The following is a 15,782-nucleotide window of genomic DNA, read 5'->3' on the forward strand; positions in this document are numbered from 1 at the left end:
AATTAAATGTTCACTAAGTGGGCACCAAACAACTCTGTTTCAACGAAGTTGTGTTTGTTGTCTGTTGGTGTTTGACTTTTGTTTGTGTTCTGCCACAATATTATAATAGGCATTTTCACTGCAAATGAAGTCAGTACTAGGCTTTAGAGCAAATTTTGTCTTCAGACTTTTTTTTAATGATGGCAACATTTTTGAGGTGTAATGCAATGCATAGAAGCCATTTAAATATTCCCATCGAAGTGTCGCCCTGCGACACGCCGTTCGGACTCGACTACAAAAAGGAGGACCGTCATTGAGCTTAAACTTGAAAAGGACAGCACTCATTGATATGTGAGAAGTTTGCCCCTATTTCTTAATGGAATGATCATGGGCAATTCACTTCACATTCAATATGATGGAATTAACAGAATGTCATTATTTATAATTTATAGTATCTTAGATCATTTTTTGACAATTTATAAGTTTCTTCCGCTTTTTTTGTATGAAGAAATATGCTATTCTCCGCTTACTAAGTAAATCGCAAGCAATTAATCGACAGTCAAAATATTTATTTCTCAAGTCTTTAAGCCTTGACTTAAAACTGTTACTTCAGTTGCTCTACTTTATCTGTGGCAACACTGTTATTTGTAATTAATTGGTATAATGGGGGGTTATTAGTGTACTTAACCATGAGAGAGAGAGAACCTAAAAGGTGAATACTCTTTCTCTCACTCTCATTGCGGTTACGCTGGATCAACAAGCATGATGATGACAATGACTGCGACGCCAACAGCCTAGCATAGCCATTGAACTCCTCCATAATGTTGCCACAGAATGTTGCTCATTTAGTTGTAATAAAGCTAAGCTACAAACCGTAACGGCTCGGAGTCCATAAGCGAAATTCGAAATGAAAAAGTAAAAGGGCAAAACCGAACAAGAAATTCAATCAAAAAAGTGATAAACATGCGTATAATGGTGCATTGAGATAAACAAAACTACGATTATATTACACATGATTAAGAAATTAAAAAGAGGAAAATCTTAAGAATTTATAAAATAAATATATGTAGATATATGAAAAATGTGATTCAATGGGAATCTAAGAAATTCTAGTGCAGTTGCCAGACAACAAACAAAAGTTATTGTGTTTATCTCATATATATCTCTACTGCGTCTGCGGCGAGTCGTGTTTAGTCCATCCAGTCATCCACAACCCATCGACCGACCTGCATTGTGATCCAATTCACTGCAGTTTCGAGCCGTTCTTATCACCATTACAATGGGTCGCTTTTGCAATCATAAACTATTGCTCAATTGTTGTAATTTGTTATTTTTAGTAAGTATTTAATTGTGATACATTTACATTTTTATTATTTACATACGCGTATCTAGGTATTTTGAAATTACCAGCATAATTTGGCTTCATTACCACTGCCAGCTAATAATGGAATGACTATTTTTTGATATGTGAAAGAGAAATCGACACACAAGGGTATTCCTTTGGAAGAGATAAACCACAAATTCGTTTAAATTTGTACTTAACCGTTATATGCATGTGTATGAATGTACGCATATGGGTTAGAGTGGGTGTGTGTGTGTTTATGTGTTTGTATAGTAATCCACCGCAGTAGTGTGGTTTTGTGTGACACACTCAGAGCTAGACTTTATGACGAGAATCTGGCGATAATGAAACGGGAATGAATGCTAATTACCATAAATTCGATATACCCCTACGTATGTCTATCGCTTTACCGGTAGGGCTTATGTTGTCGGCAATCCATATATGGTTTGAAACACATAAAGTAACATAAAAGTGCTACCTTATTTGGATTAATAGACAATTTGTCTAAGTGTAAAATTCAAATCAAAAGAATTATGTGACATACTGACCTCTTAAAAGGTTTTTATGAAAAACTGGCCCAGTGTGCAACAATGAATTTTTAACAACAAAGATTTTTTTTTAACTTTTAAGCTATTACTCAGAGGTTAAGGCGGTTGCATCTGCTAAACTATTTTGGTTTAACTTGTGCAGTTAACTTCATGAGGTGGTATGGCCAAAGGAAGGTCTCCAAGAACGGCTGTTGACCGCTTCCGCTACTATGCCCTTGTAAATGCTACTTAGAACCACCTGATACTCAGCTGGCTCTAGAGGCTCCCTTCTGCAGCGCAAACCTACATTACGATTTTGCAGTGGGGCTTTCACTTCTACAGGTGTTATGGGTGGCGGATGGATTCGGTAAGCTGTTTACCGCTACCGCTGTCCTACTGTAGTGAATGTTATTTAGGGGCACTTTGCTTGATCTAGAGGCTCTCTTTTGTAACGCTGAACCTCTCGTTCCAGATTATGAATATCCCACCTGATGTCTCTGGACGGTGATAGCCTATCTATTGCTTTTTGGTTGCCCAAAAAGTAATTGCGGATTTTTCATATAGTCGGCGTTGACAAATTTTTTCACAGCTTGTGACTCTGTAATTGCATTCTTTCTTCTGTCAGTCATCAGCTGTTACTTTTAGCTTGCTTTAGAAAAAAAGTGTAAAAAAAGTATATTTGATTAAAGTTCATTCTAAGTTTTATTAAAAATGCATTTACTTTCTTTTAAAAAATCCGCAATTACTTTTTGGGCAACCCAATTATAGATGTTGATTTGGATGGCTGCGATGAAAGGATCTTCATATTCTGATAGAGGTAATCCACATGAGAACTGGGGAGTTTGTAGTTTGTAGAGCATTATCCTGGCAGGTCTGGATTTCCTAAATGCTCAGCAATTGGGAATTCTCCACGATGGCTCGGGTGGATTAGTGCTCCTGAGAAGGGCGATCGGTCTATACGATTCTACCTTACCAGAATACTTTCCAGGTTGGGGAACTCTAAGGGTGTGCAGAGAGAGAGGTTGAGTACCTTGGTCATGTTGTCACAAACCCGGTGCATTCAGGCTCTACAGTATCAGTGTAGAGCTTCTTTTACAAACCAGTGCCCTAGATGACTTTGGGTTTTGGTTGGCGTACGTAATTGGCTTGGAGACCACATACATATGCGACGAATGGCCCTCATCCTCTCCTTATCCCCTTTTGGATGCTCAATAAATTGGCTGTAGAACAACTTGGCCCATCTTTTCGCATCAGTCACTTTTACACCGCCATAAGTGACTGAGGCCTTATACTCCCTTCTGGCGGGGTTCAAGACTGACTTGATAATAGACCATAGCCCACTAATGCCGACAGTACTTCAAGTGTTCTTGTCTTAAGTTCCGTTAACGTTCGTGATTTCAAGATGGGGTTTTCTGGCTCTCTTACTCTCTTTATCAATATTGGGATGCTTAATAAATTGACTGTTGAATAACCCGGCCAATCTTTTCTGCTCAATCGCTAAAAGTGAATAGCTGCAATCTGTGTTTTTAGGGTCTTTTTTCCAGGTGTCGCATAATCTCACTACAATGACGCTTGTGTCTGACTGACTAACATAGCATTAGCTGCAACGTTATTGTATGCCTTCATTGTCGAAGCCATGCAAAAAATTGAACATTCCATTAAGGAACGGGGCAAAACTTCACTGCGGCCTGTCCGATTCAAGTTAAAGCTCAATGATAAGGGTCCTCCTTTTTATAGCCGAGTCCGAACGGCGTGCCGCAATGCGACACCTCTTTGGGGAGAAGTTTCTACATGCCATAGTATCTCATATATGTTGCCAGCACTAGGAGGGGATAACCACTGCTGAAAAGTTTTGCTGGTATTCTCAACAGGATTCGAACGACATGGTAACCTCTGCGCTACGGTGGCATCCAATGACTACGTTTGCATAGTTGTAACGTAATTGAATGCCTTCACTACCGTATCCATACAGGCCAAACGAAATTCGATAGAATACGGAGAACTCTTCTCTCAAACACTCCAAGTACTGTTTTGCTGTGGTTATCACTTTTGGTTTCCGACACATAACATCGATGCCGTCGGCATAGCATGTGAATAGTGTGGCATACCTATTCACATCTCCATCTCGTTTAATTGTCTGCAGCAGGTTATTAAAGAGATCACACGTTAAACTGTTTCTCTGTCTGAAACCTCGTTTAGTCTTGAACGGTTGGGAGAGGTTCTTTCTTATTCTTACTGAGGAGCGTGTATCAGCATGCGTTATCCTGCAAAGTCTTATCAAATTGGCAGCGATACCAAACTCAGACATGGCTTGAATAATCTTTGAACGTATAGGAACGTCGAAAGCGGCTTTGTAATCGACGAAGAGATGATTGTCGTAAGTGTCAGTTTATCCTTTTAGGTTCTTTTTTAACCTTGTCCATCCATCTGTCGAAATTACCATAACTATTATATATAAAGATATCCGCTATGCCCAGATAATGTACGTCGTTGGGGATTGCATATGGGCTATATTGGTTCTGATTTGAATATAGCTCCCATATAAACCGATATCCCAATTTGAAAACTTGAACCCCTAGCAACCACAATTGTTATCCGATTTAGCTGAAATATTGGGTTGCCCAAAAAGTAATTGCGGATTTTTTAAAAGAAAGTAAATGCATTTTTAATAAAAATTAGAATGAACTTTAATCTAATATACTTTTTTTACACTTTTTTTCTAAAGCAAGCTAAAAGTAACAGCTGATAACTGACAGAATGCAATTACAGAGTCACAAGCTGTGAAAAAATTTGTCAACGCCGACTATATGAAAAATCCGCATTTACTTTTTGGGCAACTCAATATTTCACATAGTGTTCTGTTACGCCTTCTAACAACAGTGCCAAGTACGGTCCAAATCGGTCTATAATCGGATATGGCTCCCATATAAACCGATCTACCGATTTGACAGATTGACGCAATTTTTATCCGATTTGGCTGAAATTTGGCTTTTAGTGTTTTTTTAGGTGCTTCCAACATCCATGCTCAGTACGGTTCAAATCGATCAATAATCTGATATAGCTTTCATGCAAACCGATCTCGCGTTTTTGACATCCTGAGCCCTTAGCAGACGCAATTGCTATTTGATTTGACTGAAATTTTGCACATAGTGTTCTGTTACGACTTCTAATAACATTGCCAAGTACGGTCCAAATCGGTCTATAACCTAATATAGCACTCATTTAAACCGATCCCCCGATATGAAATCTTAAGCCTATGGAAGCCGCAATTGTTATCCGATTTGGCTGAAATTAGGCAGTGTTATTTAAGTACATCTAACCACCGTACTTAGTACGGTCCAAATCGGTCAATAATCTTATATAGCTTCCATATAAACCGATCACCCGATTTACGATATTAAGCCCCAGGAAGCCGCATTTGTTATCCGACTTGGCTGAAATTCGGCATATAGTGTTCTTTTAGTACTTCCAACCACATTGCTCAGTGCGGTCCAAATCGGTCAATAATCTTATATAGCTTCCATATAAACCGATCACCCGATTTACGATATAAAGCCCCAGGAAGCCGCAATTGTTATACGATTTGGCTTGAAATTTGTACGTTGTCTTGTGATATGACTTCCAACAAGCGTGGTAAGTATGGTGCAAAGCACTGTATAACATAATATAGGCCACATATAAACCGATCTCCAGATTAGTCTTATACGTAACCAAGAAGCTTAAACTTTTGGCTGATTTACTCTTGAAATAAATTAAATTTTGTAAATGTTTAGTATAATCCATGGTGGTTTCCCAAGAATCCGCCCGGCCGAATTAGCGCGTTTTTACTTGTTTTTCATGTACGGGGCATAGTATGCTGAGATTCAAATCATCGGGTATGTGATCTTCTAACCTGATCGGGCAGTTGCACCGATGCATACGCCTTATCAGCCAACAGTATTAAATAGTTCAGCTGGCAACCCATCGGCACCTGCTGGTTACTGCTACTTGAACCTCATTCTGATTAGGCGGTAAAGATTCTATACCATCATCTGGGATTGGTTCTGCGGTATTCCCCTCGATTCCAGCTGCTGGAAAAAATGATCTTTCCATTTCCTAAGCATGCTATCTACATCTGTTACCAGATTTCCTACTTTGTCTCTGCAGGAGGATGTGCCGGTACCAAAACCATTAGTTCGATGTTTGATTCTTTGGTAAAATTTCCGGACTTCACTCCGACTTCTGTACATCTCGATACGTGACGAATTGACGTTTCCCCTCTCTCTCTCGCCTCTGTTGCCGATACCTCTCCTTCATCTGGCGCTTTGCTACTTTTTGCAGAGTTACTCTATTTGGCGCATTCTTGGCTTCAGTAGCATTTCGACACTCTTGGTTGTACCATAGGTATCTTGGGGAAGGTTTCTTGTGCCCGAATACGGATTTCGAAGCATTTTTTACCAAGTAGTTCAAATCCTCAAAGAAAAAAAGTTATCGAGCCTTTGGTTAAGAAGTAAACCCGTAAACGATGGTTTACCTCCTATAAGCCTAGTGCGATATTTAGGGTATTACAATAGTCTCTGCGAATCTGTAAAATTTTTCGCAGTTTTCCTTTTCATTTGTTCAAAAATTTGTTTTGATGCAATGCAAACTTAATTTAGTTATGCTTCGATGAACGTTTTCGTTTTTTTTATTCAATTTTATGATTAAACATCAACAAAAAGCCGCAAAGAGCAATCCACCAAAGCTCATAATTTAGAAGTTTGGTTGGCGTTAATGGATAGCTGACTGGCTGGGTGGTTGGTTGGCTGGTTCAAATTTTTTTAGTTTTAATAAAAATTATAATAATAATAAATTCGGATATATGTATACATATACTGTACATACGTACAGATGTTGGCTGGTATGAGCGCTTATTAATAAGTGAGTAATTGTTTCACTTTCTACAGAAATCCAACCTTTACACACACCATCCATATCCAAGCCGTCATAAAGCCATCCATCTATAGGCGAGCACCACCCAATCTGTTTCATGAATCATTAAATCATCATCATCATCGTTATGCCTATGGCATACAAACTAGATTTTTTGTTTTTTTTTTTTTTTTTGAGAAGACTTGATACGAGGAGGCGGCACGGAATCTCTTTCGGAGATCATAGGCAAATGTTTTGGAAAATTATTTCTAGAGAGGTGTTTTCTAAATGAATTCAAGATATAAGCTTGAAATAGAAAATTACATTAACGTCGAGTGATCTCATACAAGAATTTTTTAAAGTCCACAGTATAGAACCTAATAATTCTGCAGAGCAAACATGTGGGGAATCGGTGTATAATTAAGTTTCGACAAGTTTAAGTTGGGTTGAAAAGAGGGAGCGGATATTAATCCATGCTACTATGAACAGCGATCTGTTGCGCGCTCTTAATACTAAACCAGTAAAAGCGTGCTAAGTTCGGCTGGGCTGAATCTTATATACCCTTTACCATGAATCGAGTTCTTTGCCCGGTATCTCTTTATAGGCATACAAAGGGTAACGGATAACAATTTTCATGCTATTGAAGCTATATCAGGTTATGGACCGATTGGACCATACCTGATTTGGTAGTTGGAGACCATAGTCAGTGAAGTCAGTGTGCAAAATTTCACCCAAATCGGATAAGAATTGGGCCCTATAGGCGCTTAAGAAATAAAATCGAGAGATCGGTATGCACCGATTCAGACCAGATTCAGCACGTAAATTAAAGGTTGTAGGAAAAGTCGTAGTGCAAAATTTGAGCCAAATCGGATAAGAAGTAAAATCGGGAGATCGGTTTATATGGGAGGTTATTACTCGATTTAGACCATACTTGACATATTTGTTGAATAAAATGGGGGAGACGTCCAGTGAGATGAGAGTATGTGGATGGTTTGGATGTTATCCAGGCTATTCCATCAACTGGTTGTCGGCTGTACTGTTCGATCACAGACTCACAGTTCTCACCAATATACCAAGGTGATAGAGGTTACCTGTAGAGCGGAATAAAAACGGGTGGAAAGTAAAACAAGGAGTTGTGCCCTCTGCAAGCCGATTACTGGCTTAGGTGTATGTCCATAGTGGTATGAGGCGGATTAATATCTGCACCCTCTTTTCGACCTAACCTAACCTTAAACAAGGAGTTAGGCTAATATTTCGAAGTGTTACAAAGCAAATGGCGAAATAAAGTAACCTCTAACAAAGTTAGGAATTCCGTGCTACTCACAAATACCTAATTGTCCTCCATTCCTCGCCGCTAAGTTGTGTATTGTGTCCCCAATTTAGTGTCTGTATTTGTAAGCCGCAAATGCCGGGCAATAACATAAGAAATGCTCCAACGCACAGTGGGAGAAAATCAAAAAAAAAAAATTAATAAAAAAAATGCCGTGTGAGAACGGGTAGAGAAATTGGTATGGTTAGAGCGAGATCGAGTGCAAAATTTCAATGCCCTAGGTTGTCGGGGCGCCTTTTGGCAGGCTCCTAAATTGGTCACCTCGGTATTTCGAAAATTTGTTGGGGCTGCCAAATCTTCGTTTTTGGTCCGATCTGTTTTTTTTAGTGCTCAAAAATCCCTACAAAAAAGTCCGCTTGAGATCTACATTATCTCCACTGGTTTCGTAGATATTCAAAAATTTTATGCAATTTTGACCGAGATGTGCTTTGTATTTTGCTATTTACGATCTCTTTAATACCTCAGCTCTAACCATTCCAAATTTCAAAGATATCACTACCCGTTCTTAAGTGGCATATTATTTACTAGTTTTTTTTCGATTTTCTCCCACTGTGCAACGTGTCTTCATCTTTCCCACATGTCCTACACAGGCTATCATTTGCATCATGTCTCGTTATGATACCAAAAGCTATTTTGATCTCCTTCTTACTTGTTTTCAGAAATAGCCTTGTCTTCCCATGATTTGGATCGCTGTTCCACAGTGTTATATGCGCATTGGACGCCCTCGCCCTTATCTTGGTTTGCGTCGCCCCGAAAAGCTTCGGATTCACTAAGCTTATTGACGGCTGTCCTCTGGCCTTCATTGCCAACACGTCTGCTCTTTTATTCCACATTACTCCGCTATGACCCGGCATCCAAACAATGGGGATAGTGCCATCCTCAGGGAAGGCGTTAATCTTTTTTCAATACTTCGTGTTGTTCGTGACCTTACCGTCCTGGTTGTTATATCCCTGATAACAACTTTGCAAATGTAAATTGGCCCATGAACATTCCATTAAGGAACTGGGGCAAACTTCTCATGGGGTCCTATTCAATTCTTAGCTCATTCATAAGGGACCTCTTTTTTATAGTCGAGTTCGAACGGCGTGCCGCAGAGCGACACCTCTTTGAAGAGAATTTTTTAAATGGCTAAATACCTCGCAAATGTCGCCAGCGTTGGGAGAGAATAAGCACCGCTGAAAATGTTTCTGATATTCCTGCCAAGATTCAAACACAGACGTTCAGCGTCATAGGCGGACATGCTAACCTCTCCGCTACGGTGGCCTCCTGGCCACAATACGATCCGAAAACTTGTTCTCACTCGAAGCCCTCGCGTAAACACCATACCACATCACGCATTCTGTGAATTGGAAATAGATCTCCGTCCCTGGGTCTTGTTGTTGTAGTTGATGCCACATTTGCATGTGGAGGGTGCGATTGTCGTCTAGCTCCTGTAGCTGAGCAAGCTCGTTCCGGTCCAAGGACCGATCACCACGAGAACATGGTGGCCAAAAACTCGCCTTGTCATATCGAGAATCATAGGCATTTGGTATTTATGCAAGAGACGGTGCCGCCCGGCCTCTCACGGAGACTCTCTGCTCGATACCGCTGATTGTCCGCGACGGCCGTTGCAGCTACTCCGTATAGAGCATTGCACCATCCGCAAACTGTGAACGCGCCCGTTTGCTCGCATCTAAACTTCTCGCGACAGCAGTGAACACCACACAGATCGGATCTAAAAATTCCAGCCCGTGTGGTGCTCACAGCTATCCCAAGCCTGGGTTTTCATTGTATACAACAGGGCCCTCTGACCTCTGGCTTTGATCCATCCATGTAGCATGGCAATATCAAAGTTCCGTTTATCCAAGACTGTGCCGATGGCTGTATGGCACGTAGTCGGTCTCAAGTGCCGTCTTAGGTATCCGAACCGAAACCTCATCCATTCCTTTCTATTGTCGCCTCGAATTCACCGCCATGTTGTGACCTGCTCCTATCCTCTGTACTTTCTCCCATCATCTTATGTGCCATAGCTGCAGTGGCCGCCACAAACTTAATTTCCACCAAACTCCTGTGGCGTTAGTAAGTTTTGGTCTAATCACGCTCCTGTTGAACCAGTGGACTATCCTTGGATTCAAGCTCCCAACATCTGTGTGCCTTCTCTATACGCTCCCGAATGTGACACTTCTAATTCAGTTTCCTGGCCAAGATTCCTTTTATGTATTTGACCTTGCCAGATATCGAAATGGCACCACACGGGTCCTTATAGGCTGTATAAACTGAATGCTAAGGAAAAGGTGGATAAATTGTGGGTCCAATGACATACATATAAGGAAGAAAGTGGCACAGGCCACGCTACACGCTACAGGGGGCATTTTATTGACCCTCTTATAGGTGAGGCCACCTAAGCGCAGAGATTAGCATGTCCGCCTATGACGCCGACCTCGTGGGTTTGAATCCTGGCAAGACCATCAGAAGAATTTTTTTTTTAAAACTTAGCACGTAGCGTTGTGACTTTTAATAACTGTGCCAAGTATGGTCAAATCGGTTCATATAGCTGCCATACAAACCGATCTCCCAATTTGACTTCATGAGCTTCTGAAGGGCGCAATTATTACTCGATTTGCCAGAAATTTTGGAGGTGGTATTTTTCTATGAGTTCTAAAAGCCCTGACAGATATGGTCCTTATCGCTCAACAACTTGATATAGCTCTTGTATAAAGGGTGATTTTTTAGCTATTATCGTTTCGACAGCACTGGTTTAAACACTTCACGCACGCTTTGTGTTTTGTTTCCCTGTCAAACACCATCAGTTTGATCAATAATTTAACCATGAATCGTCGAACAACGCTTGCAAATTATTGAATTTTGTTATCGAAATACGTGCTCTGTTAAGGAAGTTCATAGTATTCTTCTTCCATTTTATGGACGAACCTCATTTTTGGCCCAATGGGTACGTAAATAAGCAGAATTTTTTGGAGTGAAGATCAGCCAGAAACATTGCAAGAGCTACTAATGCATCCAGAAAAAGTCAGGGTTTCGTGCGGTTTATGGGTTGGTGGCATCATTGGACCGTACTTCTTCAAATATGCTGCGAATCGTAACGTAACTGTGAATGGTGAGCGCTACCGTGAGATGATATCCAAGTTTATTGCAGGACATGTGGTTTTAAAAAGACGGTGCCACATGTCACACAGCACGCGTGACAATGATCTTAAATGAGAGGCGAGTTTGGCGAACATTTCATTTCACGTTTGAGACCGGTCAAGTGGCCGCCTATATCGTGCGATTTAACGCCTTTAGACTATTTTTTGTGGAGCTATGTTCAAGCTCATATCTATACATGCAAACACGCATTGGATGACAACATTGAATCATTAATTCGTGAGATACCGGCCGAAATGTTGGAAAGAGAATACCAATAATGGACTAAGCAGGTGGATCATTTGAGGCGCAGATACGGTCAACATTTGCATGAAATAATCTTCAAACACTAAATTCCATGTACCGTACTATCGATCAAAATGAAGATTTTATGAATTTTTCTGAATTTTATGGGTTTTTTTAACTTTCCTAAAGCTTTTAAAAAATCACCCTATATTTGAAAAAATTTCTTGGCCCCTTTACTGGGTTTTTGTAATTAAGGTGGAAGTTGCTGACGAACAGACTATCGTTAAAACTCCATGATGTCAAATTTTGTTAGAATTCGTCGTAGATTCCGAATTCGATAACCGCTTTGTCGATTAAAAATTGATCCTCCCTAATGTACATGCATGTGGGGATATCGGATAGGTGGCTGCTTTTTGTCCTCCTCTTTTCCTTCTTACTCTCATTTCAAGGTCTATTGTAGAGAATAACTTCTTTTTTGCTTTTTCACCTGTTGGGTTGCCCAAAAAGTAATTGCGGATTTTTTAAAAGAAAGTAAATGCATTTTTAATAAAACTTAGAATGAACTTTAATCAAATATATTTTTTTACACTTTTTTTCTAAATCAAGCTAGAAGTAACAGCTGATAACTGACAGAAGAAAGAATGCAGTTACAGAGTCACAAGCTGTGAAAAAATTTGTCAACGCCGACTATATGAAAAATCCGCAATTACTTTTTGGGCAACCCAATATAATGATTCTCGCTAAGTTATCACAATAGGCCAAACTGACCACCAAGTGAACTCACCTTAATGGTGGGCCAAGCATTCAATCAAGCATTAAGAAGTTACGTAAGGGCATTGAAACCATTAAGTCAGCCCCTGGACCAACTAAATACCTACCATCCTACTCACTTGAAGTAAAACACCTCGGCGTTCACCTTAATGAAATATTTTGTAGATATACAGAACTTTTCGATTCAGAACCACTGTGCAATGATTAGATTTCAGGGTTGCCATTTTTCAGAAAAAATTATAAAAATAAATACTTAACAATTTCTGATCGTTTTTTTCTATTGTTTTTCTTCTATTGTTTCTTTCCAGGTATGTGGCACCATTCTTATTGTAGCTGGCTTTTATCTATTCACCGATACCAAACGAATACTGCTGTCCCGTCTGCTGGCAGCCACCAGCGAAAATCTCAATGATTTGCCTCAGCCTTTATTTTATTACATTTCCATAGGCTTGGCGGTAGCCGGCCTTATAGCTGTTCTAGCCGCAATGATGGGTTTCTGGGCTTCCTGTCTCAACACCTACTGCTGCCTGAGTTTTTATTTCCTAACGGTGGTGGTGCTGCTGTTGGCTGAGTCCATTGTTTGTTTAGCTATTACCCTGTGGCCCCATTGCCTGGGCATTAGTTTGGATGAGACGAAAATGGTCAAGGCATTGCAAGGCAATTATGGTGTACCGGGCAGAGAACAATTCACCATAGCCATGGATCTGGCCCAGGCCAAATTCGGTTGTTGTGGCATGAACAGTGACATCAACTATGACACCTCCTTGTGGAAAATTCAACCTTATGGTCCCCGCGACCGAGTGGTGCCGTTGACCTGCTGCATTCTGGATAACCCCTCGGATAAGAAATCCCATTTGGATCCCAAACCGGCAAATGAAACCATGTGCCAGTCGCTGGAGAAAAAGGACTATACACAATTTCGTTTCTCTTCGCCCTGCCTAAGTTATCTGGACAATTGGTATCGCCAGCAATATGTGATATTTCTGGCGGCCAGCCTTATCATAGCGGTGGTGGAATTTTGTGTATTGCTAAGCATAACCTTGGCGTGTACGAAAATTTCCACCAAAAAAGTTCAAGTGCAAAGCTTTATGGAATTGCGTCCCAGAATTAAATTGCGCCAACGTGAGGACAATGTCTATGAACCGGAGGTGGAATTGCGCTTGGCCGAGGATTCCCGGGGTGCTGTCATCCATGGGGTGCCCAGCGACATATCGGAAGACTTTAAAGAGGTCTATATACAACCGCGAGATCTGTATAAGAATCGTTACAACACCACTTTCAAACCGGTGTCCAGTGATTATAGTGTTCCCACTACAAGAAGTTATTTAGTTTAATTGTCCTGCCACCCCACTCACACTCTTCCTTAGTATTGAATTAAGTTTTCCATTCTATAGAAGAACTGATGGACAAGTATTTGAAATTATATATAAATTATTTTAATGTTAGTGTGTGTCTGTGCATTTTTTTATATATAAAATATTTAATTAAATAATTTTTAGTTTTTGTAAACCAAGAATGCGAACATAATAAAAACGAAACCAAAGAAGAAATTCCGAGAAACGCAGAAAGGTCCTTTAAAAATTAGTTGTTATAAAAAGGACGAGATTCTGATAAAATTTAAGGGCTAAAAATGTTAAAAAAGAACCTGTACCAAAAAATACTATTTTTGATGAAATTTTAAAAAAAAAACTCGGCCCCTTCCCTGCGCCTTCATTAACACCACATCCAAAAATATTTTTCTTACTAACTATGTATCCTATATAATTCTCCAGTACCATTTGCGAGACCGGGTTTGTGATTCACCCCTCCTGGTACTTGTGTACAAATTTGAATGTTAGGTTAGCACTCTACTAACAAAATATCTATCACTTGACCCCTCATTATCTTGATCGGTCAATTAACCTATTTTGGGGTGCTTTTAAGGATAGATCACCACCTATAGACTTGGACACAAATTACTCATATTCTTCATCTACTCTCAAGTACCTTTCATTTGAACATCATTTTGCCGTGATCGGTTAATATTCCCATTTTGGGAGGAGCTTAGGGGGGTGGGGCGGCCCCCCTACTTTACTTGGACCACATTTTTAATGTCATACTTGTAATCAACTCCCAAATACTTTTCATTTGAGCCTCATATTGACATAATCGTCCAAAATGCTTATATGGGCGGTTTTGTCCTTGGGGCGGCCCCCTAGGTACCTGGACCCAGTTTTTAAAATCATATTCATACTCTACTCCCAAATACCTTTTATGTGAGTCCCATGTTGTCCCGATAGGTTCACTTTTGATTTTGGGCGGTACTTTTGGGGCAGTTTTGAGCTCGCGGCGGGCACCTAGGCACACAAACTACTCATATTCTTCATCTACTCTCAAGAACCTTTCATTTGAACACCATATTGCCATGATCGGCTTATATTCCCATTTTGGGAGGAGCTTAAGGGGATGGGACGGACTCGTAATCTACTTCCGAATACTTTTCATTTGAGTCCCACATTGACATGATAGTCCAATATGCCTATTTGGGATGGTTTTGGGCTTGGGGAGACCCCCTAGATACCAGGACCCAATTTTTAAAATCATATTCATACTCTACTCCCAAATACCTTTTATTTGAGTCCCATATTGATTAATTTTTGATTTTGGGTGGTACTTTTGGGGTAGTTTTGAGCTCGCGGCGGGAGAGGACCCTCCCCTTTACCATAATTTTAAAAAATGCCAGATCTCAGATATGAGTTGGGCGATTTAAACCAAATTTCGATTTCACTTCATAGCAACCTAAAAACAAAAATTTGTGCCCAAATTTGGGGTGGGGTTCCTGGAAGGGACGCCCGACCCCCTTAAACCGGCCAAGGTATATACTGACCGCTCACGTCAATATGGGATTCAAATAAAAGGTATTTGAGAGTGGAAAACGAATCTGATAACCAATTTCAGAGCCAAGTATTTGGGATAGAGCCCCAACCCCTAAACTCCTTCCAAATCAAAGATATTTCCTGATTATGTATTGTAGATATGGGGCTCAAATAAAAGGTAATTGGGAGTAGAGAACCAAATTGATATCCACTTCTGGGTCCAAGTGTCTGGGGCTTACCCCATCCCCAACACACCCCCATACTGGACTTATTCATGAACCACTGTAATAAAGGGCTCAGAGCGAATCAGAGCGAACCCTGTCCAACTAGTCTTATATATTAAAATCAATCTATGCTTCTTTATTTGTTGGTTGGTGTGTTCAGAATAGACGTGTTCGGTGAGGCCGAATCTTGGGTATCCACCACCATGGGGGCTTTTAGGGGCTTAAGAAGTCAAATGCGGAGATCGGTTTGTACGGGGGCTATATCAGTATAAAGTCAGAACGAAAGTCCTTGTGCCAAATTTCAGCCAAATCGGATGAAAACTAAGGTTTCTAGGGGCTCAAGATGTTAAAACTGGGGATCGGTTTATATGGGGGTTATATCAGTTTATGGACCGATGCGGATCACACTCGGCACTGATGTTCAAAGTCAGAACAGAAGTCCTTGTGCCAAGTTTAAGAAAAATCGGATAAAAACAGAGGCTTATTAATATATCAGTT

At 40.3% G+C, this 15,782-nt stretch overlaps 1 protein-coding gene across 1 annotated transcript; it reads left to right on the plus strand.

The window, feature by feature from the left end:
- Positions 1–843: 843 nt before the first annotated feature.
- Positions 844–13,756, plus strand: LOC106083244 (tetraspanin-11). Its single transcript, XM_013246156.2, has 2 exons — positions 844–1,315; positions 12,514–13,756. Exons 1-2 carry the CDS (start codon positions 1,259–1,261, stop codon positions 13,537–13,539), a joined length of 1,083 nt encoding a protein of 360 aa, XP_013101610.1. The 5' UTR covers positions 844–1,258; the 3' UTR covers positions 13,540–13,756.
- Positions 13,757–15,782: the final 2,026 nt, after the last annotated feature.

This window comes from Stomoxys calcitrans, chromosome 5, assembly GCF_963082655.1.
Source record: "Stomoxys calcitrans chromosome 5, idStoCalc2.1, whole genome shotgun sequence".
NCBI classification, from domain to species: domain Eukaryota; kingdom Metazoa; phylum Arthropoda; class Insecta; order Diptera; family Muscidae; genus Stomoxys; species Stomoxys calcitrans.

Bases quoted from the DNA above. Each gene is read 5' to 3' on its own strand.
- LOC106083244 (XM_013246156.2), top strand. From the start codon at position 1,259: ATGGGTCGCTTTTGCAATCATAAACTATTGCTCAATTGTTGTAATTTG. The intron at 1,316-12,513 runs GTAAGTATTTAA...GTTTCTTTCCAG, and splicing joins GTTGTAATTTGTTATTTTTA to GTATGTGGCACCATTCTTAT.